Genomic DNA, 23,770 nt, shown 5'->3' on the forward strand with positions numbered 1-23,770 from the left:
CCATCACCATGTGTCAGTGCTTCCTCTCCAAGGTCAGATGGCTGCAAACAACTGTCCAGGCCAATTTCAGGTCTTAGTGCATCCTTCTCACCCTCTGCATTGGGAGGTTGTTAGTCATGGCCTTCCTGTTGCTCAGAAGCAGCGGGTAAACCTGCAGACTGTACCTCTGATGGATCACAATTTTCGATGCGTTCAAGTATCTCCATCATTTCAGTTTCATCACAACTGTCGAGTTCTATCCCATCATCATTATCAGCATCATCATGAGCGATTGTCTCATCCACTCTGATTGAAATGTCACTGTAGTCAAGGTGTGTGTCAATTTTGACAGACCTACATTTCTCATGTTGACATTGTGAAACAGCTGGTGGCCTTTGTAAGTCAAACGTCTTTTCAGCTTCACTCTGTAACTGGGATGTACTGTGCGATCTTGGCAGAGTATTTACCGTGGTTTAACACCTCGGATGGCACACACACTACAGCGCCGTGTATAGCTGCCTGCTGTGATGATCTTGGCAAATGGCAGTATTTTGGCCAAAAGTTGTCTTTCCGGCACATTCAAATCGCAGAGCTCTGGGGGAATGGGCGCCAGCTCCATGTTGTTAGCCACAGCGATGGATGATTTGTGCCCTGCTTTTAAATGTAAATCATAGTTGTGACAAATCCATTCTTTGGTCCTTTCATCTGGTATGGTGAATTGTTCAGCGCCTTGACAGTGATTGTTGCACACATGGACATATTTCCCTGTCAAAAAGGCAGCAACAATGTGTAGATTCTTCTTGTATTTGCTGTGAATGCAATGTTTCACTTGGTTAGGGAAAAGGGTGCGATGACACAGCTTTAATGCATTCATGAAAAGTGGATATAGCTGTCTGCATTAGGCTGTTGGCCACTGGTTGACTGCATTTCCACATGACACGAGTTCATCGTCTGTATTTCCTTCTCATTTTGAAGGCACATTGCATCTTATGGGTTATGCGAAAAAATCTTCTTGAGTGTGACGCTTCATTTTCATGTAACTCATGCACTGTTTCAAGTGCATTATGATATTTTCTGGTGATGTATTGCTTCTTCTTCAGGTCAAAATTGGCATCTGTCACATATTTGCTGGTTGTGTATTGCTTCTGCTTTAACTTGAAACATGCATCTGTTGCATATTTGCTGGTGATGTAATGCTTCTGCTTCAACTTAAAATCAGCATCTTCTCTGTATCGGCTGGTGATGTATGTCCTCTTCTTAATGGTGACAGACATCTTTGTAGCCTTGAAACCAAGCCTTCTTTAATTTCTGTGTCTTGTCTGCAGTTTTTGTCACTTTTTTTTTTTTTTTTTAAATGCCTTACTGTCCTTCCATATGCCCGGTGAGGATTTTGCATCAAGTGACCGTAGAGAATGCTTGCTGGCTGGGAATCCAGTGTGTGTTGCATCTTTGGTCACCTGTGTAACTTTCCATTATGTGGTTTGTCAGATTGCACCGGTAGGGACAGCAAACCATGTGACAGACGTCTTGCACGATGAAATGAGACTGCAGTACATCAATAGGGTCTCTGGTGTTTGTAAGGAGCAATTCATACAACTTATAAATCCTTGCCCCCATATTACTCAAATATGTAAAAGTGATCATAACAGCTTTTCCTTTTACGATGGCAGGAAGTCCATCCTTATTTCGACTATGAGAATCAAACAGTCCATATCTCCCAGACTTGTCTCTGAACAATGCAATGCAATATGGCACTACTATAAAAAGTGCATGTGTAACATCTGCATTGAGGCACTGAAGTCTTGTGGAGAGGTCAACAAACCAACCTTGGTTGTCACCGTCTACCGTGGCTCTCACACATCCCGATAACACTAGAGATTTAACGTTATACTCATATTTGTCAGTGTTGACTCTGAGGGGCAATTCTTCCATTGTCAAGTGTTGATGCTAACAGACTTTTCTTCATTTTAGCTGTTTTATTGTTGTGCCATACAAGCTGTTGCCCTTCAGTATTTGATCAAGATCATCCTTCCTCACATCATCAAGCTCACTGTGGTATGCAAAAAATGTCAGAGCCATGCATGTACACTGTTTGTTCCTTAACCTTCCATAGCCATGATGACCCTGATGAAATGATGCTTGCACAGATATTTCACTTGGTACACATGGTTCTTGCATGCCATGGTTTTCAGAAGTGCCCATCACACTGTCACTGTGCTCTTGAACTTGACACTGAGTAGAACATGGGAATGACACAACAGGTACATTCATTGTCCCAAACCTCCATTTCCACTATGCTGCTGTGGGGCTCCGGATCCCGAAAGCGTGGGTCTGAAAGGTCCAGTTTAGTCCAGTGTATCCTTTCAGCTTTAGATCTCTTTCCTTTAGATGGAATGATGATATTCACACAGCTCTCATTTTTTTTTCATAAATGTAGCTTGTTGAAACACCTCAAATACTCTACTGTATAAAACGTATTTGCATACCTTTAACCAGAAGCCGGCCAAACGGTCACAAATTCAAAATTAGATTTCATATACGGCAGAGAAGAGCGGTTAAAAACAAACTTCACTGGCCGTTGCCATTTTCAAATCCTACAGCGAAGAGCTTTATATTGTGAGAATCACAAGACCCAGACTTACATTTTGTTGCATAGTATGTCTCTGATATATAAAAAAATGAAGGCACAGTCGCAGTTTAGAAATTGCCCTTCAAATTTAAAAGGTGACTAGAGTGGAGTTTCAATTAATGTCAATAGGTGGCATGAGTGGCAAACAAATGGTCATATTGTGAAAACTATCAGGACTATGGCTAAGCCGTGGACATTCTTAGTGGCAGCAGGGATAGCTGAACGTGTTGATATAAGATTTGCGTAGGTGGGCTTGAAAATGAGGGAGTGGTGGCAGTTTAGAAATCATGGCCTGATTTTTCAGCTCACACTCTAGCTTTTGTCAGCTCCCACTCTAGTTTTGATCATTCCACCATTCATTCCTATGGGACCAATTTCCTCACAAAAAACGCCGATATTTTGTGAACCGTTCGGCGAAACGTTCCACAAAGTAATAGCACACCAATCAAGAACAATCGCACGTTTCGGTAAATTACTGTCTATGTAGTGTAAAAACTGTGGGCGGAGTTAGGGTGGTAAATATGGATAACATATATGGATATGTAAGATAACAGTAAGGGGTCTTGCCATGCAAGAACACTTAATAAGAGTGTCATTTATTTCACCGTCAGTGGGTCTTAAAGGGTGCCAGATTATCAAATTTTCGAATTAGTGGTTATAAAAGGAAAAAAAATTAAAACCCAATTTTTTTTAGTCAAAAACATATAAAAGGAAAGGGAAAAAAAAATAAGAACGTATCTCCTATCCACAGAATAGAGGATACGTATCTGATCATGGAGGTCTGAATGCTGCTCCCCTCCCTACCAAACAAGAATGAGTTACCAAAGTCTCTGGCGTGAATAGAGTGGTGGTCACACAAGTGCTCTGCCTCTCTATTTAAGTCTATGGGCCTGCCAATGAAAAGGAGAGTACAATGCTTGGCTTTTGCCACCAGTCCCATGGAATGGTACTCCGGCACCTCATTTTTGTGATCAGTGGGAGGGCCCAGCAGTCAGACACCCACTAACAAGATACTTATGTCCTATCCTGTAGATAAGTTATTCTGGTGAGACGAGCAGTTCAAAATATTCTACTACAGTCCTGATCAAAAGTTTAAGACCACTTGAAAAATGGCTAAAAATCATATTTCGCAAGGCTGGATCTTAACAAGGTTCCAAGTAGAGCTTCAACATGCAACAAGAAGAAATGGGAGCGAGAAAACATTTTTTGAGCATTCAATTTAATAAAAACAAAGAATAAACTGAAACAGGCTGTTTTTCAGAAAAAACTAACCCCCCCCCCCAAAAACAGAAATCCAACTTCCAAACATGATCTCAGTAATAAGTAGCTCCACAGTTATTGTTTATCACTTCAAAAATTCATTTCGGCATGCTTGATGCAAGCGTTTCCATGAGGTGGGTGGGAACATTTCTCCAAGTGGTGTCTGGAACGGTTATTTTTGTAAACTTGCCTTGCAATCCATCCCCAAAGGTTCTCAATTGGATTTAGATCAGGTGAACACGCAGGATGGGCCAAAAGAGTGATGTTATTCTCCTGGAAGAAGTCCCTTGTCCTGCGGGCATTGTGTACTGTAGCGTTGTCCTGTTGAAAAACCCAGTCGTTACCACACAGGCGAGAGCCCTCAGTCATGAGGAATGCTCTCTGCAACATCTGGACATAGCCAGCGACCGTTTTTGACGCCCCCTGAACTTCCTGAAGCTCCATTGTGCCACTGAAGGAAAAAGCAGCCCAGACCATTATGGCACCCCCTCCACTGTGGCGCGTAGAAAACATCTCAGGTGGGATCTGCTTGTCATGCCAGTAATGTTGGAAACCATCAAGGTTACATTTTTTCTCAGAGAATAAATCTTTCTTCCACCTTTGAATGTCCCATGTTTGGTGCTCTCTTGCAAAGTCCAAACGAGCAGTTCTGTAGTGTTCAAGGAGACGAGGTCTTTGAAGACGTTTTTTGTTTTTGAAGCCCTTCAGTCTAAGATGCAGTCTGATGGTTATGGGGCTGCAGTTAGCACCAGTAAGGGCCTTAATTTGGGTCGAGGATCATCCAGTGTCTTGACTGACAGCCAATTGGATCCTCCGGCTCAGTGCTGAGGAAATTTTTTTGGGTCTTCCACTTGACTTTTTTGTTCCATAACCCTCAGGATCATTTAAGAAATTCCAAATGACTGTCTTACTGCGTCCCACCTCAGCAGCGATGGCGCACTGTGAGAGACCCTGCTTATGCAGTTTAACAACCCAACCACGTTCAAAAAGGGATCGTTTTTTTGCCTTTGCCATCACAACGTGTGACTACCTGACAGAAAATGACAACGAATCCACATCTTTGCACAGATTTGGCCTTTTAAAAGGCATGTGGTCCTAAAATTTTGATCAGCTAAAAAACAGCCTGTTTCAGTTTATTTGTTGTTTTCATTATATTGAATGCTCAAAAAATGTTTTGTCTCACTCCCATTTCTTCTTGTTGCATGTTGAAGCTCTACTTGGAACCTTGTTTAAGAACCAGCCATGCTAAATATGATTTTTTGCCATTTTTCAAGTGGTCTTAAACTTTTGATCAGGACTGTATAACTGATTAATTTTTAAAATGAAATCAGATGGATTTCCTCACTAAATTTCCTATAACACGTGCCAGATTATCCAATGTCAGATTACTTTACTTTAACCCCATTATCAATCCCAAATGTAAATGATGTATATCTTCTACCTTAGGGTACTTTCACATTAGAGATCCCATTAATTGTCAATGGGGACAAAACTGAACGAAACAGAATGCACCAAAATGCATTCCGTTCAGTTTGGTTGCACTCCCATCGCGGACAGAATAACGCTGCAAGCAACTTTTTTTCTCTCCGCCATGTGGTGTGGAGCATGACGGATCCGTCCTGGCACACAATGCAAGTCAATGGGGACGGATCCGTTTTCTCTGACAATAGAAAACTGATCCGTCTTGGCTGTAGAAGACATAATACAACCGGATCCGTTCAGGACGGATGCACGCGGTTGTGTTATTGTAACGGAAGCGTTTTTGCAGATCCATGTCGGATCCGCAAAAAACGCTCGTTTGAAAGTAGCCTAACGATAATGATTCATTCTCCATCTGGAAATATGATTATATAAGAAAAACAGACTTCCTTTTAGAGTAACATGTGTATCTTATTCAACACAGTCTGTAGAAACAACCACGAACGAAAGTGATTTCTACAGATACTGTACATGTCCTTCCAGAAGACATGATAGAAATTCCGACACACTCAAAATGTGCTAGGCACTTAAAATGCAATGCTTTGCCAATTACGTTCTGCAGCATAAGAGGAAGACTATGGATCCTCTTCTTAAAAGTAGCGATAAATATGAGTTTTAGCTTCAAGAGATGTCATTGTACAATCAAGGAAATTTGTTGTATATTATGATATGTTAGCACAGCAGCGAGTTGCAAAGGGTCATGTTCTTCAAATAGATCATCACCCAAAAAAATCCTGTAATGCAATCCACTTTGCAATCAGCCAATGGCTGGCTCAAAGGTCTGACTTTTCCTTAAGGCTATGCAGACAGACAAGTCAACTCAATGTTGAATTGACACCTGGCTCTGCCAGGATGGGTGGAGGCACAATTATGTTTCTCTAAGATCAGGTTCCATGGAATATGTTTTTTTTTTGTTTTGTTTTTTAACAGCACCCATCTCGTGTCCACGGGCTGTAAGAAGACTATGGATTTCAAACATCTGCCATATAACTTAGGATCTGAAGATACTTGGACAAGTAAGTTTCCTAGTAAGGATATTCCTATTCACAATGGTAAATGATAACTGACACAAAATATTACATAGACATAGAACAGCTAAACATTGTTAACTCAGGATAGGATTCTAACAGACGGACACAAATATTACTAAGCGAATTTCTCAAAAATGTGAATCGGTCGGTTCGCCGAATTTTCCAAAAAGATTTGATCCGAATTTATTCGAGACGAATCGAGCTAAAAAAAAAAAAAAAAGAAGCTATTTCCTGGCTGCAGAGTGCCTGTATAGTGGTGTAGAACACTGTGCCTTGCAGAAACATGCATAGGGAGTCTGCTGTGGTAGTGAAACAGTACTGTAAGTATTACATGCAGATGACAGCAGTCGCTTTTAGAATCACTTCTCAGTTCACTTATTTGGGCAGTTATGGGGCCAGAAATTACTAAATAGCTCAAGTGTGAACTCAGCCTTACAGGTCAACGTTAGCACCAGGTATAAAGAACCGTGCAGCAGCCCAAGATCCTACTATAGCCTGAAAGACCACACTACTTTTACACCGTTGTAAGTCGATTCCATATAGATTTTTACAGAACATGTTCTAGTAAATGCCTATACAAGTAGAGCCCCACTGACAGTGGAGAGGGTGTCAGCAGTAAGTCTGCGTTGACGTCATTGATTATTTTGCCCTTTCTCTGATCAGAGGCAAAAAATAAAAAATAAAAAAAAACATTTGCATATCTTCTGTGTTTTGTACCCACTCCTGCTTTTGGCTACCAAATCATAAGTCTGATGCAAAATAGAGATCATGTCAAACAGTCCTTACAGCTGCTACATAGACCGGATCCAGTGTGTGTCATTTTTCCTTCCTTTTGACAGATCAAAAGAAGGGTCTAATAAATGGTGATGTCAACCAGAGAAAAAAGAAAAGTAGTGGCCCAGTCATGGAGAGGGTGGCAGCAGTATGAGAAGTAAACAGAGTTGGCCACTGACAGAAATGTAGAGAAATGCGAAGCACTCATCCAATTCAGTCAATGGTGTTTTATTTAGTAGTTAGGCAGCATACAACTGTAGCAATGGTTCGACCCTCAGTGATAGAGTGGTGAGGTGGCAGCAGCATGAGGAGACCACAGAGTGGTGAGTTCACAGCAGCATGAGGAGACCACAAAGTGGTCCAGTGACAGTGTTGGGAGGTGGGTGGCAATACCAGCTGAAGATGGTGGGTGGCAGTAGGAGTACCTGGCAGCAGGTGTGTGGCATCAGGCAGGTGGCAGCATCAGAATAGTAGCTGAAGCAGGTAGCCAAATGAAACAGGTCTCTTTTGACAAAGTTTAGGTGTGGCACCATGGATGATCTAGTCTGATGCATCAGGCACTGGTGTGTCAAAATCCTGGCTGATCCACGCCCGATTCATCTTCACAAAAGGTCAGTCCCTCCATATTTTGGGTGGACAGGTGAGTTCTCCTTGAGTTAACTATGGCACCCGCCGCACTAAACACCCTCTCTAATGCCACACTACTGGCCGGGCAGGAGAGCTTGTCCAGGGCAAACTCGGCCAGTTGCAGCCACAAATCAAGTCTGGCTGCCCAGTAATCCAGGGGATCTTCAATGTGGGGTGGCAGGGTGCAGTCCAAGTATGCCACCACCTACTGGTTCAGGTTCTGTGCTACGTCTAGCTGCCGCTATTGGAAAGTAGTTTCTTCACTAGGCGGGTGAAGAAAACTGCTCATTAGAGACTCTAGACTTAAGTTGCTGCTGATGAAGCTGGTACTGCTCCTGCCCCCTCCCCCCCAGCAGCCATGGCAGTAGAACGTGAGCGCAGAGGGCCCCCCGGTCAGACCTGCGTGAAGATGGGCGATGGCGCACATAAGCAGCAGCCAACTGACTACATAGGATGTGTCAATAGTAGTTCAGTTTGTCGTCCCTCTCACCGGTTGGAAAAAAGTCCCCCATTATGGACCAGTAGCAAGGGTCTAACATGGTGGAGAGCCAGTAGTCATCCCTCTGCCAAACGCTGACAATTAGGCTGTCACTACGGGAGCAACTGAGTATGCACCGGGCCATTTGCGCAAGTCACTCTGAGGGACTCCCTGCCTTCATCTCCACCGCATACTGCCATAGTGTGTCTGGGTCCTCTGTCTCGTCTTCGCATTGTTTTTGCTCGAATGTCCTCCTCCTCCAGTTCAGCCCCCACAGGGCTCATGTGGCTGCGAGATGTAGGCGCCACATCTCCTGTCCCCTGGCCAGCCAGATTTAGCAGCATCTGTTCCAGGACATAAAGCAGTGGATTGAAGTTGTTCATCCCATAGTCCTGGCGACTGACAAATAAGGTGGCCTGACTGCCTGCTACCGCTGCCTCCGTGAACCACTGCACCGCTACTTTCCGGGCAGGTAGGCTCCTGCGAAGCGGGCAGTGCACCCCGGAAAGTTTGGCTCCCGACCTCCGGCTACTGCCACCCTGCTGACTCACGGCCACGCTACCAACTCGCTAGCTCCAGCCGCTGCATCACGCGCAAGCTGCCACCCTCTTCTCCTGATGATGATGAAGCCCCTTCTTCACCCGGCTCCCAAGGCTACATCATCCTCCACTACTGTCTGCATGTCACTGATGTCCCCCTCAGCAGTCTCAGGGCCAGGAGACTGACCGCTCGCAACATCAGCTCCCACTCGACTGTCATCATCACTACTTGCCCGCCTACCGGAGGATGTCTCCTCCAGATCTTGGCTGGGCAGTAGCTCGTCCTAGCTGAATAGTGGAGCCGAGCCTACGGTATATAATACTTATTTCGCTTAGGGAAAAGAAAATGACAAAGGCTGAGGACAGGTGAGGGCACAGGGCCTGCTCCCGGGTCATGCCAACTAAGCGCCGTGTCAGAGGAACCCATCAACTCTTGGCTGATGTCACTTGTGATGAAGTCGAAGACCGAGACAACCATTCAAGCACCGCTAGATTGCTGGTCAAGACACAACTGCTAGATGACACTGGGAGCTCAGGCCTCTTGCTGTGACTCCTGCTGCCACCCCCCTTCTTCTGCTGTTACTTGTGTCTGCACCAGAAACATTTTGGCCACTGCACGGTCCCTTAGAATGGCCTGTCACTTGTCTGCCTGACATAATGTAAAATAAAATAAATAAATTAAAAGTAAATTAATACACCCCAAAATAGGCTGTATGACAATGCTGGTTCACAGCAGAACGGCTAATAAGATGTACTTATTTTTCCTATTAATACACCCCAAAACTGGTTGTATCACACAGCACTTGCAACCCAATAACAAGGTTTGCTGGAATTACTGAGCTATCATATAGTGCAAACCTAAAAGCAGCATTATAAAAGCAATTTGGATCCCCAATTAATGATGCAGTAAGGTGTAATAGAATCGCTTCTAATAACCAGGCTTTACACTCCCCTATTAGTCCCTGCTCTCTCCCTACAGTGTGGATAATGCTTCCCTATCCTTTCCCTACACTTTGAATGATCTTTCACTGAACTTGTAAATCATTTTTTTGGGAGAATAAAGTCTTTGGGAGAATAAAGTCTGTCCCTAGCACCTGTAACGTCTCTCCATGCACTAAGTACTAGAGTTGTTGCGATACCACATTTTTGATTCGGTTTCGATACCATGAAAAAGTATTGCGATACTCGATACCATTCGATACCACGCAAAAAAAATAAACAAAAAAAGCCACGTGCATTCCTCATTTTTAAAAATGGCGAATCGCGCAGTTTTTATTTTATTTTTTCTGTTCCGGCATTCACCACCTAGATTTTTTTTTATATTTTAATAGTTTGGACTTTTCTGACGTGGCGACGTAATATGTTTATTATTTATATATTTTATATGTGAAATTGGGAAAAGGGGGTGATTTATACTTCATATTTTAGTGTTTTTTTTTTTTTTTTTTACACTTTTTATTTAATAACTATTTCCCCTCCTTAGGGGCTAGAACCTGGGATCTTTCATCCCTTTTCCTATTCAGCCTGATAGATCTCTATCAGGGTGAATAGGACTTCACATTGTCCCTGCTGCTCTGTGCACACAGCATCAGGGATGTTACCATGGCAACCAGGGCTTCTGTAGCGTCCTGGCTGCCATGGTAACCGATCGGAGCCCCAGCATTACACTGCTGGGGCTCCGATCAGAAGCTGCCACTGCACCACCAATGAGGGGAGGGGAGAGGTCCCTGATTTTAATACTGGGGGGTTGAGATGGGCCGGCGCACTGTGCCACCAATGATTTTAATGGGTTGGGGGGCACACTGCACCACCAATGATAATTACCCCTTTATACAGGAGGCGGGTACTGGCAGATCAGCGGCAGTTGCTCCCTGTCAGGGGCAGGGTGCCGGCAATGCGATTCTGCTGCCAGCACCCGCCTCCTGTATGTGTTAAAGACTGACTACTATATGGGACTCCAGACTTTCACTATTAGGCTACACAGAGCGGCGCCCAGCGATGTCTCAGCACTCACCATTAGTCCTGGGCGCCGCTCCGTTCGTCTGCAGTGCTCCATTACTGTCTCCTCTCCTGCTCCACATGCTGCTGATTACTATCGGAGCGATGGGAGGAGACATCAGCTTCACTAGTGGGCGTTCCTTCTCCCTGGCTGTAGCGCTGTCCAATCGCAGCGCAGGGAAAAGGAACGCCCACTAGTGAAGCTGATGTCTCCTCCCATCGCTCCGATAGTAATCAGCAGCATGTGGAGCAGGAGAGGAGACAGTAATGGAGCACTGCAGGCGAACGGAGCGGCGCCCAGGACTAATGGTGAGTGCTGAGACATCGCTGGGCGCCGCTCTGTGTGGAAATAAACCTATCATTGGTGGCGCAGTGCGCCCGCCCCTCCTCCGCCCCTCTCTTCTCATTGCCGCCCCTCTCTTCTCATTGCCGCCCCTCCTCCGTGGTGCCGCCCCTCCTCCGCCCCTCTCTTCTCATTGCCGCCCCTCCTCCGCCCCTCTCTTCTCATTGGTGGCAGCGGCAGCAGCACAGGGGGGAGGGAGGACAGCTTCCTTCTCCCCGTGCTGCTGAGAGAACATGAGCGCGCCGATAGCAGCGCGCTCATGTTCAGAGATACTAGACTGCGCAGAAGCGCAGCCCAGTATCGAAAAAACGGAAATCCCGGTATCGTATCGATACCGGGACAAAAGTATCGATTGGGTATCGAAATTTCGATACCCGCAACAACCCTACTAAGTACATTGGAAAATGGCAGCAACCAAGATGGCTAAGGCTATTTATTGGGCTGTAACATCACAAGGGCTTTCTGGCTGCTGATTGGCTGCATGCATGGCATTGTGGTGATCCCTTGTTCCCAGAGTTCTTAGCTCCATGTTCTAATGTGTGCAGCGGCCAATTTGATTTGTTAGCACGAAGCGTGAGCAAATTCGATTATAAAATAAAGCCATTTTTTATTTTCCTCTTCGCCTTATAAAAGCCAAAACTTTATTATTATTCCATTCATATAGCTGTATGAGACCTTGTTTCTAAGGGAGAATTTGTCCCTTTTAATGGCACCATTTAATATTCCTTGCAATGGATTGGGAAGCTGGAAAACCATTATTAATGGAGTGGAATTAGGAAAAAATGGCATAAGGACCAGACGAACACTGCAGAGAACAGCGCTGAAGAGGGCGAGTATACATATATTTTTTATTTTAGTCTATTGCAGGGCTTGTCCGAGATTATCTTGGACAACTCCTTTAACCCCTTAAGGACTTAGGGCGTACCGGTACGCCCTATTTCCTGAGTCCTTAAGGACTCAGGGTGTACCGGTACGTCCTAAGTTTAAATAGCCATTGCGGCACCCCGGGGGTTAATCCGAACAGGATGCCGGCTGAAATCATTCAGCCGGCATCCTGTCACAACGCCAGGGGGGGTCATGCGACCCCGCGTATCGGCGATCGCCTCAAACCGCAGTTCAATTCAGACCTGCGGTTTGCTGCGCTTTCTGTATTCTCTGATCCCCCGCGGTCCCTGACCGCGGGGATCAGAAACTTTAGTGTGCCTAAAATAAAGATTTTGCACCCAACCCCCCCTGCACCCCTGCATGATTTTATGCCGGCGGGTGGTGCACGGGGGGGGGGGGGGGGGGGGGGTTGTGGGCAGTGCGGGAGGCGGGCAGTGCGGCAACCGGGATCGCGATCCCCCGCCCGCCTCCTCTTAAAAATTCGTTGGTGGTGGCCAGTGGTTATACCAGAGTGTCAGCACATTGCTGACACTCTGGTATAAACGGCTGACATCTGTGCAGGACTGCGGTATGGAAAAGGTTAACAGTCAGGGTCAGGGAGCTCCCTCTCCCATCGGGGGGCTGCTGTGCCTTTGCAGCCCCCAGACAGGATGGGGTCACAGAGGTAGGGAGCCCCCCTCCTTACCCTTCCCCGTCTGCGAAGTTGTGGCCACAACGGAGCAGACGGGGAAGGTTCCCATTGCAATAGGATGTCTTCTCAGGCATCCTGCTGTCCATGGTGCTGAACAGATCTGTGCTAAAGGCATAGATCTGTTCAGACAAAGTGTAAGTAAAATACAGTTCAGTACCCTATATAGTGTACTGTACTGTATTATACAGACATCAGACGCACTGGATCTTCAAGAACCAAGTGGGTCTGGGTAAAAAGAAAAAGTGAAAAAAAAAGTTAAGATAAAAAAAAAATAACATTTATCACAGAATAAAAATTAAAAAAAATAAAATACACTACACATATTAGGTATCGCCACGTCCGTAACGACCTGATCTATAAAACAGTCATGTTACTTTCCCCACACGGTGAATGCCATAAAAATAAAAAAACAACAACTGAGAAAATTTTAATTTTGCCCACCTTGCTTCCCAAAAAAGGTAATAAAAGTGATCAAAAAAGACGCATGTACGCCAAAATAGTACCAATCAAACCGTCATCTCATCCCGCAAAAATCATACCCTACCCAAGATAATCGCCCAAAAACTGATAAAACTATGGCTCTTAGACTATGGAAACACTAAAACATGATTTTTTTGGTTTCAAAAATGAAATCATTGTGTAAAACTTACATAAATAAAAATAAAGTATACATATTAGGTATCGCCGCATCTGTATCGACTGGCTCTATAAAAATATCACATGACCTAACCCCTCAGATGACCACCGAAAAAAAAAAAAACGGTGTAAAAAAAAAGGCATTTTTTGTCATCTTACGTCACACAAAGTGTAATAGCAAGCGATAAAAAAGTCATATGCACCCCAAAATAGTGCCAAACAGTCATCTCATCCCGCAAAAAAATGAGACCCTACTTAAGATAATCGCCCAAAAACTGAAAAAACTATGGCTCTTAGACTATGGAGACACTAAAACATTTTTGGGGTTTTAAAAATGAAGTCGTTGTATAAAACTTACATAAATAAAAAAAAAATTGTATACATATTAGGTATCCGTGACAACCTGCTCTATAAAATTACCACATGATCTAACCTGTCAGATGAATGTTGTAAATAACAAAGAAAAAACGTGCCAAAAAAGCTATTTCTTGTTACCTTGCCGCACAAAAAGTGTAATATAGAGCAACCAAAAATCATATGTACCCTAAACTAGTACCAACAATACTGCCACCCTATCCCGTAGTTTCTAAAATGGGGTCACTTTTTAGGAGTTTCTACTCTAGGGGTGCATCAGGGGGGCTTCAAATGGGACATGGTATAAAAAAAAAAAAAAAAAAAAAAAAAGTCCAGCAAAATCTGCCTTCCAAAAACCGTATGGCATTCCTTTCCTTCTGTGCCCTGCTGTGTGCCCGTACAGCAGTTTACGGCCACATATGGGGTGTTTCTGTAAACTACAGAATCAGGGCCATAAATAATGAGTTTTGTTTGGCTGTTAACACTTGCTTTGTAACTGAAAAAAATATATTAAAATGGAAAATCTGCCAAAAAAGTGAAATTTTGAAATTGTATCTCTATTTTCCATTAAATCTTGTGCAACACCTAAACAGTTAACAAAGTTTGTAAAATCAGTTTTGAATACCTTGAGGGGTGTAGTTTATAGAATGGGGTCATTTTTGGCCGGTTTCTATTATGTAAGCCTCGCAAAGTGACTTCAGACCTGTAGTGGTCCCTAAAAATTGGGTTTTTGAAAATTTCTGAAAAATTTCAAGATTCGCTTCTAAACTTCTAAGCCTTGTAACATCCCCAAAAAATAAAATATTCCCAAAATAATTCAAAAATGAAGTAGACATATGGGGAATGTTAAGTCATCACAATTTTGGGGGATATTACTATGTATTACAGAAGTAGAGAAACTGAAACTTTGAAATTTGCAAATTAGGTATTTTATTATGCAAAAAAATTAATTTTTTTTACTTCATTTTACCAGTGTCATGAAGTACAATGTGACGAAAAAGAAACTATCTCAGAATGGCCTGGATAAGTCAAAGTGTTTTAAAGTTATCAGCACTTAAAGTGACACTGGTCAGATTTGCAAAAAATGACCAAGTCCTTAAGGTGAAATAGGGCTGAGTCCTTAAGGGTGCTTTGATTTGCTGATTAACCCTTTCATGACTGGGACTAAGAAAGACCTGAATGTCCAGGCAATTTTTCGTGGTTTAGGGACCCTAACTTTTTTATTTGTTAGACTACCAAAATAATTTTTTGCAATGTTTTTTACTTGACACGACTTTTTATTAGCATGTTTTTTTTAGACTTTTTTTTCCCTTTTTTTGTTTAATTTGGGGAAAACCAAAATAATAAAACTGACAAAAAAAATTTCATTATTGCAATGGATTCCCTTATTTTGTGCTTATTGTTTTAAATATATAACATGTATACGCTTGAGTGAACGGCGCGACCATGGCATTTTTTTAATTTTATTTTAAAAAAAGTATTTGTATTTATTTTTAACTTATATTTAAAAAAAAATTTTGCACATAATATGTCCCCCAGGAGGTCATTAACCACCTCAGCTCCCCTAGATTAAACCCCCTTAATGACCAGACCACTTTTTACAATTCTGCACTACACTACTTTCATGGTTTATTGCTCAGTCATACAACTTACAACCCAAATGAATTTTACCTCCTTTTCTTCTCACTAATAGAGCTTTCATTTGGTGGTATTTCATTGCTGCTGACATTTTTTACCAATTTTTTTGTTATTAATCGAAATTGACCGAAAGTTTTGCAAAAAAAATGACATTTTTCACTTTCTGTTGTAAAATTTTTCAAATAAAACTACATTTCTACATACATTTTTCTCTAAATTTATTGTTCTACATGTCTTTGATAAAATAAAAAAATGCAATAAGTTTATATTTATTGGTTTGCGCAAAAGTTATAGCGTTTACAAACTATGGTACAAAAATGTGAATTTCCGCTTTTTGAAGCAGCTCTGACTTTCTGAGCACCTGTCATGTTTCCTGAGGTTCTACAATGCCCAAACAGTAGAAAAACCCCACAAATGACCCCATTTAGGAAAGTAGACACCAAATGTGAATTTCCGCTTTTTGAAGCAGCTCTGACTTTCTGAGCACCTGTCATGTTTCCTGAGGTTCTACAATGCCCAAACAGTAGAAAAACCCCACAAATGACCCCATTTAGGAAAGTAGACACCCTAAGGTATTCGCTGATGGGCATAGTGAGTTCATGGAAGTTTTTATTTTTTGTCACAAGTTAGTGGAAAATGTTTTTTTTTTTTTCTTACAAAGTCTCATATTCCACTAACTTGTGACAAAAAATTACATCAAATTTTACATGAACTCGCCATGCCCCTCACAAAATATTTTTTTTTTGGCACATGTTAGCGGAAAATGATTTTGTAAGAGAAAAAAAAACATTTTCCGCTAACTTGTGCCAATAAAACTTGCCATGCCCCTCACGGAATACCTTGGGGTGGAACTCGTCATGCCCCTCACGGAATACCTTGGGGTGTCTTCTTTCTAAAATGGGGTCACTTGTGGGGTATTTATACTGCCCTGGCATTTTAGGGGCCCTAAAGCGTGAGAAGAAGTCTGAAATATAAATATCGAAAAAAATTTACGCATTTGGATTCCGTGAGGAGTATGGTGAGTTCATGTGAGATTTTATTTTTTGTCACAAGTTAGTGGACTATGAGACTTTGTAAGAAAAAAAAAAATCTATCAATTTCCGCAAAAAAAATATATCTTCTATCAACTCGCCATGCCCCTCAAAAGTGATCTTTATAGCGCCGCAGCGATTTTACAGTGTTTTTTCAGTGATCAGAAAAAAATAAATAAATCTGTCACTGCGGTGGGGCGGACTGAACGCAAGTGTGCGCACAAGACCAGGCCTGATCGGGCGAACACAGTTTTTTGTAGAGCCTATAGAACATGTCCTATTCTTGTCCGTAATTGCGGACAATAAAAGGCATTTTCTATATAGTTCTGGCAATGTGCGGATCCGCGGTGTCCGTGTTTTGCGGATCCGTGGATACGCAAAACACATACGGACGTCTGAATGAAGCCTTACAGGGGTTAATAAGTGACAGGGGGAGGGTGTAATGTAGTGTGGTGTTTGGTGCTACTTACAGAGCTGCCTGTGTCCTCTGGTGGTGGATCCAAGAAAAAGGGACCACCAGAGGACCAGGTAGCAGGTATATCAGACGCTGTTAACAAAACAGCGTCTGATATACCTTTCAAGGGTTAAAAAAAAAATATTGCATCTACAGCCTGCCAGCGAATGATCGCCGCTGGCAGGCTGTAGATCCACTCGTTTACCTTCCGATCCTGTGAACGCACGCTCCTGTGTGCGTGCGTTCACAGGAAATCTTGCCTCTCGTGAGATGACGAGTATATGCGTCTAGGAGGAATAAACCGCCCGCAGGACGCATCGCTGCGTTAGGCGGTCGGGAGGAGGTTAAAAGACCTCTGGAGGACACTGACATATATATTTTTTTACTGTTTCCACTCTAAAACCAGAGAAGCCAAGAGTGGTAATAAACTGCTCCTGTCTTTTGTGTCTGCAGCAACTATGGTATGTACACACACATTTTCATGGTAAGGCTGCAGCTACACCTAGACATTTTGTAGCACTTTTAGTTGATTTTTAACTATTCTGCTACAGCTGTAGTCCAAAGCAGTACAAAGCAGTACACTGACTTATATGCAATAGTGTGTACTGCTTGATCCACCTCTTGATCCACCAAATGTTACTGGGAACAGATGGAAGATGGGGTATAACTGTAGGATCAGACTACTAAGAGATCAAAAATTGTTGCAAAGGTAGACCTCTGAATCCCCTTTTCTGTGCAGTAAGAGGATCCTATGAACAAAAAATTATAACCTTTTCTTAAAATAGAAGCACTGCTTGTTCATGCTGTACATTATCTCAAGAAGCAGCAGATTGGTGTCAACCCAATGTTGTTTCAAAAATGTTCTGACATGTCATAGTGACCTGTGAAAAGTTTTAGAAGGTGGGGGTCCAGAGGTCAAGACACTAGCAGATTGCTAAAACAAAGAGGCAGAAGCCTCAGCCAACCACTCTCTCCTCTGCCTGAAAACTGGCTCAACAGAAAGTCTAGGAGACAGTCGAGAATCTTTATTCAGCTTAATGCTTCTGCCTGCCTGTTCTGGCAATTGTAGGTGGTCAAAGCAACCGGATCCCCACGAATCAAACTTCTGACACATCCAAAGCTTTATGAAATGACAGTTACTCTTTAATGAATTTCACAATCTTTCCTATTCTCTCATTGTCTATGCCAGTCAACTGGCCTACAAACTTTAGTCCACCATCATGAAACTGAATCCCACATATCCCTCTGCCTGGCAATATATTAAACTGGACAATATCACAAGCCAGCTAATTAGTTCCCCACATTGATCAGAGTATTACGATAATACTTAAGCAATGTTAGTGGTGTTAGAAAAAAAAATAAAAAAAATAAATGGCAAGAGATAATTTTTCCCATCTCGAAGCGCTAGAAATGACACACTTAACCCCAGTGACATGATATCTGAATAGCTGAGAAGCATTTTCTATCGCGCTGATGCTGTCGCACAGATGCATCTTTTCATACACTAGATAAGGACACCTTCAGCTCTTCTTACTTGCTAAGCTGGGTGTTAGATCCAAGCTGCTGACATGAACACCGGTAACAGCAGAACATGCCTAATCACCAACACAACCTTATTAAGAAACATTATGTATGCTCACCTGCTCGATCGTAGAGAATATGAGAGCGCTGTAAGCCTTCCTTAATGTGCTCTTCCTTTATAATCATTCCCTCCGTTTCTGAATGTGGCCCTGAAGCAAGTCTAGACTGAACAGACAACTGCAAGCCATTCAGTCCCGTTCTGGCATCACCGTCACAAAGATGTGCTAAAGTTGTTAATGCTTTCTTCTCTATATACATTTGGCATCTAAAAGAAAAATCACAAAATGTCAAAGTCATAGTTGTAATGCAAACTCAAATACAAGAAGAAAAAAGCCAGTTTGGAAATAACTAGCTCTATATACTTGTAAAGAAAAAATAATAAATTCTGAAAGCACCAAAGGGCAAATTTAGAATTTCATACACAACAGTCACCAACAGGCAAGAAAAGGTATGCAAGGTCTGAGAACCAGGGTGTTCTCCTATTCAAGTAAATGGATGCATTGTCTACCACATCATGATAATACCGCCAAATTGCTCCACTATACAACTGAAAGGGAAAGATACATTGTGTCTTTTCCATATGAAACTGCAGAAAAATAGGGGTGACAGATTCTGTTTAATTAATTTAAAGTTGGTAACCCTTTCAGGACTGGAGTTTTTTTTTTTTTTTGCGTTTTTGTTTTGCGCTCCGTGCCTTCCCAGAGCCATAACTTTTTTATTTGTCTGTTCACATAACCATATGAGGGCTTGATTTCTGCATATGATTTAGTGGGAAGCAGGGAAAAAAAATTACAAATGGGGTGAAATTGCAAAAAAAAAAAAAGGCAATTACACCACAGTTTTAAGTTTATTTTTATTTACGACGTTTGATGTACGATAAAACTGACCAGTTACTTTTATTCTACAGGTCAGTACAAATCCAGCGATACTTTATATGTATAGTTTTTCTTGTGTTTTGATAATGATAAAAAAAAAAAAAAAAAAAGTGGTGGAAAAAAAAAATCTGTTTTATTTTGTTGTCGCCATATTTTGACCCCTATAACTTTTTTCTAATTATGTGTACAGAACTTTTTGCAGGGAGATTTGAACTTTTTATTGATACCATTCTGGGGTGTGAATGAATTTTTGATCACTTTAATTTTTAAGTAGAAAATATAGCAACCAAAAACGCTGAATCAGCTTTGCTGTTTGCTGTATGGGGAATATATTTTTATATTTTTATACTATGGGCGTTTTCGCACATTGCGACACCCATGATGTGTATTTTTTTAATTCTTTTATTTTTAATTTGGGAAAAGGGGGGTGAATTTTTATGTTTTTTTACACTTTTTATAGTTCCCAATTTAATTGCTTTATTTTCTACTTAAAACGCACTAGCATTACAGAGTAGTTGAATGAACAATTCAAACAATAAAGGTGTGGGCCCCGCTCGCAAGAGCTTACAATCTATGAGGAAACAGGGGTAACACCTGTTGTCATACCGTATTTAGTACAAAAAAAAAAAAAAACACCCCCAATACTACACATTAGGCCTCATGCACACGAACGTATTTTTTAACGTCCCGCAAAACGTGGTTCCGTTGTACCGTGATCCGTGCCCGTTTTTTCTTCAGTGGGTCTGCCGTGATTTTTGGAGGATCCACGGACATGAAAGATGAAAAAAAAATCTAAGTCAAGTTTGCCATTGAAATGATAGGAAAAAACGGACACGGATCACGGACACGGATCACGGACACGGATGACAATCTTGTGTGCATCCGTCATTTTCACGGACCCATTGACTTGAATGGGCCCGTGAACCGTTGGCCGTGAAAAAAATAGGACAGGTTATATTTTTTTCACGGCCTCGAAACACGGGTCACGGGCGTGGTGTAAAAACGGTGCACAAGCCGAGTTTTCTACGGCCCCATTGAAAGTCAATGGAGCCGCAGAAAAAAACGGAAAACGGCACAACGGCCACACACAACGGTCGTGTGCATGAGGCCTAAGGCTGCACAAGTCAGTCACAAGCCAGTGTCTGTGTACTGTATGTACAGATATGAAGTACATTTGGGTGCACTGCAGAATGAAGGGAGCAGGTTCTGAGGAATGATTGCAAAGAAAAAGGGGGTCAGTCAGCACATCCCAATGCGCAGGTGCGCGCTGCCATGGCTAGAAACAAAAAGAAAAAAAACCACAATGCAACAGCACTCTGCAAACCAAATAAAGTACAATTAATGTCATAGTAATAGAAAATATTCTGGTGCTAATGCTATGCTTATTTTGTAAATTTGAGATTCTTGGCAAATACATTTTGTACAAAATTATTTGGGTCCGTCTGCCCAAAAATTTTTTCTGAGGAATAATGCAGTAAGGTAGTAAAAGAGAAAGAGTTGGATTAAGGAATGTGATAGGCTAGCCTAAAAAGATGTGGTTTAAGTGCACACTTAATGGTGTTTTCCACTTTTCCTATACTGCTGACCTATCCTTTACACACACGATCCTTCTGTCGATCTGATATTGATGACCTATCCTGAGGATAGATCATGAATATAGGAAAAGTGGAGAACCCCTTTTAAACTGAATATTAAAAGAAACATCCAGCTCCATGTCTAAGCAGGAAACACTTTTAATTGATGCGGTTAAAAATCTTCATACAGGATAGTTTCGTCAACGCATTTAAGACCATATGACAATTTTGGTCCTTCCTCATGACCTTTTAAACTGAATGTTGGGAATAAATCTGATGGTTTAGATAGCAAATTCCAGAGACAGGAGAGAAGTCTAGGAGACAAGAGTGGGAGATAAGGATTACGAAGGCTGTCAGTCGTGGTAACTTGCAGATGGATGCGGGTGAACACACATAAGATCCACACAACTGGAGGGGTTTTAGAGATGTAGCTGGTACGAGCATGCAAGCGATTCAAAATAGAAAGTGAAGGAACATAACCTCAAGACAGTGGGTGCACTGTCTAATATCAAGTTTAGGTAGGTTAGTGAAGTACAGTGGAGAAATATAGTGTAAAAATAAAATATACAGGTGTAACTAAAAAAAATTGAATATTGTGCAAAGTTCATTTATTTCAGTAATGCACCTTAAAAGGTGAAACTAACATATGTGATAGACTCATTACATGCAAAGAGAGATATTTCAAGCCTTTATTTGTTATAATTTGGATGATTATGGCTTACAGCTTATGAAACCCCAAAGTCACAATCTCAGGTACCCTTTGCTCAGGGGATATGGATTAATTAGCTGACCAGAGTGTGACACTTTGAGCCTAGAATATTGAAACTTTTCACAAATTTCTAACTTAAGCTGCATTAATGCAATTCCTTTTAAGTTGCATTACTGAAATAAATGGACTTTTGCACGATATTTAAATTTTTTGAATTTCACCTGTAGTTCCAAGTGGCCCTTGTAAGATTTGAGTGACAGACTACTGAAAAAGTCCCAGATCACTGTTGGAAAAAATTTCAAACTACTGTATAAACAGATGTAGCAGGGTTAACACACATGCTTTATGAGACGTGTTACCTAAACTAAATGCGTTAAGCACACATGTTCAATGGCTTTTGTTTCAAGATAAGACGAGGAGTTAAGAAATTTGAATTAAGAGTTTGTGTGTTAACCCTGCTAAATCTGTACCTAAAAATAAAATGCCTGGGAAACTTAAGTGGTACAAATTGTAGCATGAAGTTAAAGGGAAGTCAAGATAACTACGCCCCCTTCCCTGCGACTAACAGCTTTGCCGAACTCTCTGCATAAGCGCTGTCAGTCACAGCGAAAGGGCAGGGAGCGTGGTTACCTTGACTTGAAGCAAGGAGGTCGCTTCCCCCTTGACTTCAAGCATGACTAGAGAAGAGCGTCGGCAGGGGATAAAAGAACGTTTTCTCAACTTTAGCCGCATCGGCCTTCAGGAAGAAAATTATCTTCGGAAACACGCTGCTGGCTAGGGATGGTTTTTGGAGGTGACAGGTTCCCTTTAAAGGAACAGGTCACAAAGAACAATTGTACATTTTCAGGAACCCATTAGTAGATGGAGAACAATGATCCACAAGATTGTAGGGTGAGATCAGGGTTTAGTAGTGTCTTGTCAGCTCACAGTCTATGCATCTGGTTTCTTTCACACACACGACATAAAGTCACCAGGAATTCTGCTTTTAAAGTGCTTAAGCTTGCATGAGTGCTAACGCCAGGTGGTAGATTCTGCCTCCATGTGCATACTATCCTACTATTGGGAAACTGACACAAGTTAGGAGAGGAAACATACTGAAGCAATGCCCTTTCTTAACCACAACATGAAGAACATCTAGTGGATGGAAAGTCTCTCATGTGCGTCACTGCAGAAGGCCTGAAATACCAAATATAACCGCAGTCTGTCTTGTTACTGTCAGGAGAATCTAAAAGCAGCAGTCAATAGATCACTTAGAACACCTCAAAAAGTGGCAACGGGAAACGGCACATTATGTGACCCAACTGCTAAAACACAATATTTCAACATTCTTCGGTTCATTTTCACCCATGGCCGTTTCATTACATTACAATGATGTTAAGACTAGAGTTTTTCCATAGCATCAGCCCATGTAACCAGCAATAAAGTCCTAGGACTCTAGAAAACTCAGTTCCCTAATACGCCATCATTATTCCACCACTCTGCCCCCTCAGTGGTATCATTGTCCGCTTCTATGACAACTCAGCTGAATACAATGGGGTACTGAAAACTCATTGGTCATTTCTTTTATTTTTTTCAAGAAACCTTAAAATACAAAATGTGGACCTTTTAGTAGGATGATTACCCTCCCAGGGCAGGAGACGTGGTCCTCCTTCCACATGTTGCTTCGTTGTTTTTGCCCATAACAACCGATCAGATCTCAGCTTTCCCTTTATTAAACTGCTTTAGTAAGGGCGACTCTGTGCGGAGATTGGTTGTTATGGGCAACAAGGACAGTATTTCTTTTAGACTACTTTCACATAAGTGTTTTTGTTGGATCCGGCAGGGTCCAGCAAACACGTTTCCGTTACTGATAAAACAACCATCTGCATCCGGTATGAACGGATTGTATTATCTTTAACATTGCCAAGACGGATCCGTCATGAACTCCATTGAAAGTCAATGGGGGACGGATCCGTTTTCTTTTGTGGTAGAGAAAACTGATCCCCATTGACTTGCATCCGTCTTGCTCCGCATCCCAGGACGGAAAGCAAAATACAACATGTTGCGGTTTGCTCTCCAATCTGGGAACACAATTAAATGGAACGGAATGCATTTTGGAGCATTCCGTTCTGTTCAGTTTTGTCCCTATTGTCAATGAATGGGGACAAAACTGGAGAGTTTTTTTTCCGGTATTAACCCCTTTGGGACACAGCCTTTTTACACCTT

At 42.1% G+C, this 23,770-nt stretch overlaps 1 protein-coding gene across 1 annotated transcript in view; it reads right to left on the reverse strand.

Moving 5' to 3' along the window:
* WRNIP1 (WRN helicase interacting protein 1) overlaps positions 1-23,770 on the reverse strand; it is a 115,014-nt gene that overhangs the window by 27,266 nt on the left and 63,978 nt on the right. The window contains exon 4 of the mRNA XM_044293967.1: positions 18,467-18,672. Within this exon, the coding sequence (XP_044149902.1) occupies positions 18,467-18,672 (206 nt within the window). The remainder of the gene's footprint in view (positions 1-18,466; positions 18,673-23,770) is intronic.

The sequence above is a fragment of the Bufo gargarizans genome, chromosome 5 (genome assembly GCF_014858855.1).
Source record: "Bufo gargarizans isolate SCDJY-AF-19 chromosome 5, ASM1485885v1, whole genome shotgun sequence".
Classification (NCBI taxonomy): domain Eukaryota; kingdom Metazoa; phylum Chordata; class Amphibia; order Anura; family Bufonidae; genus Bufo; species Bufo gargarizans.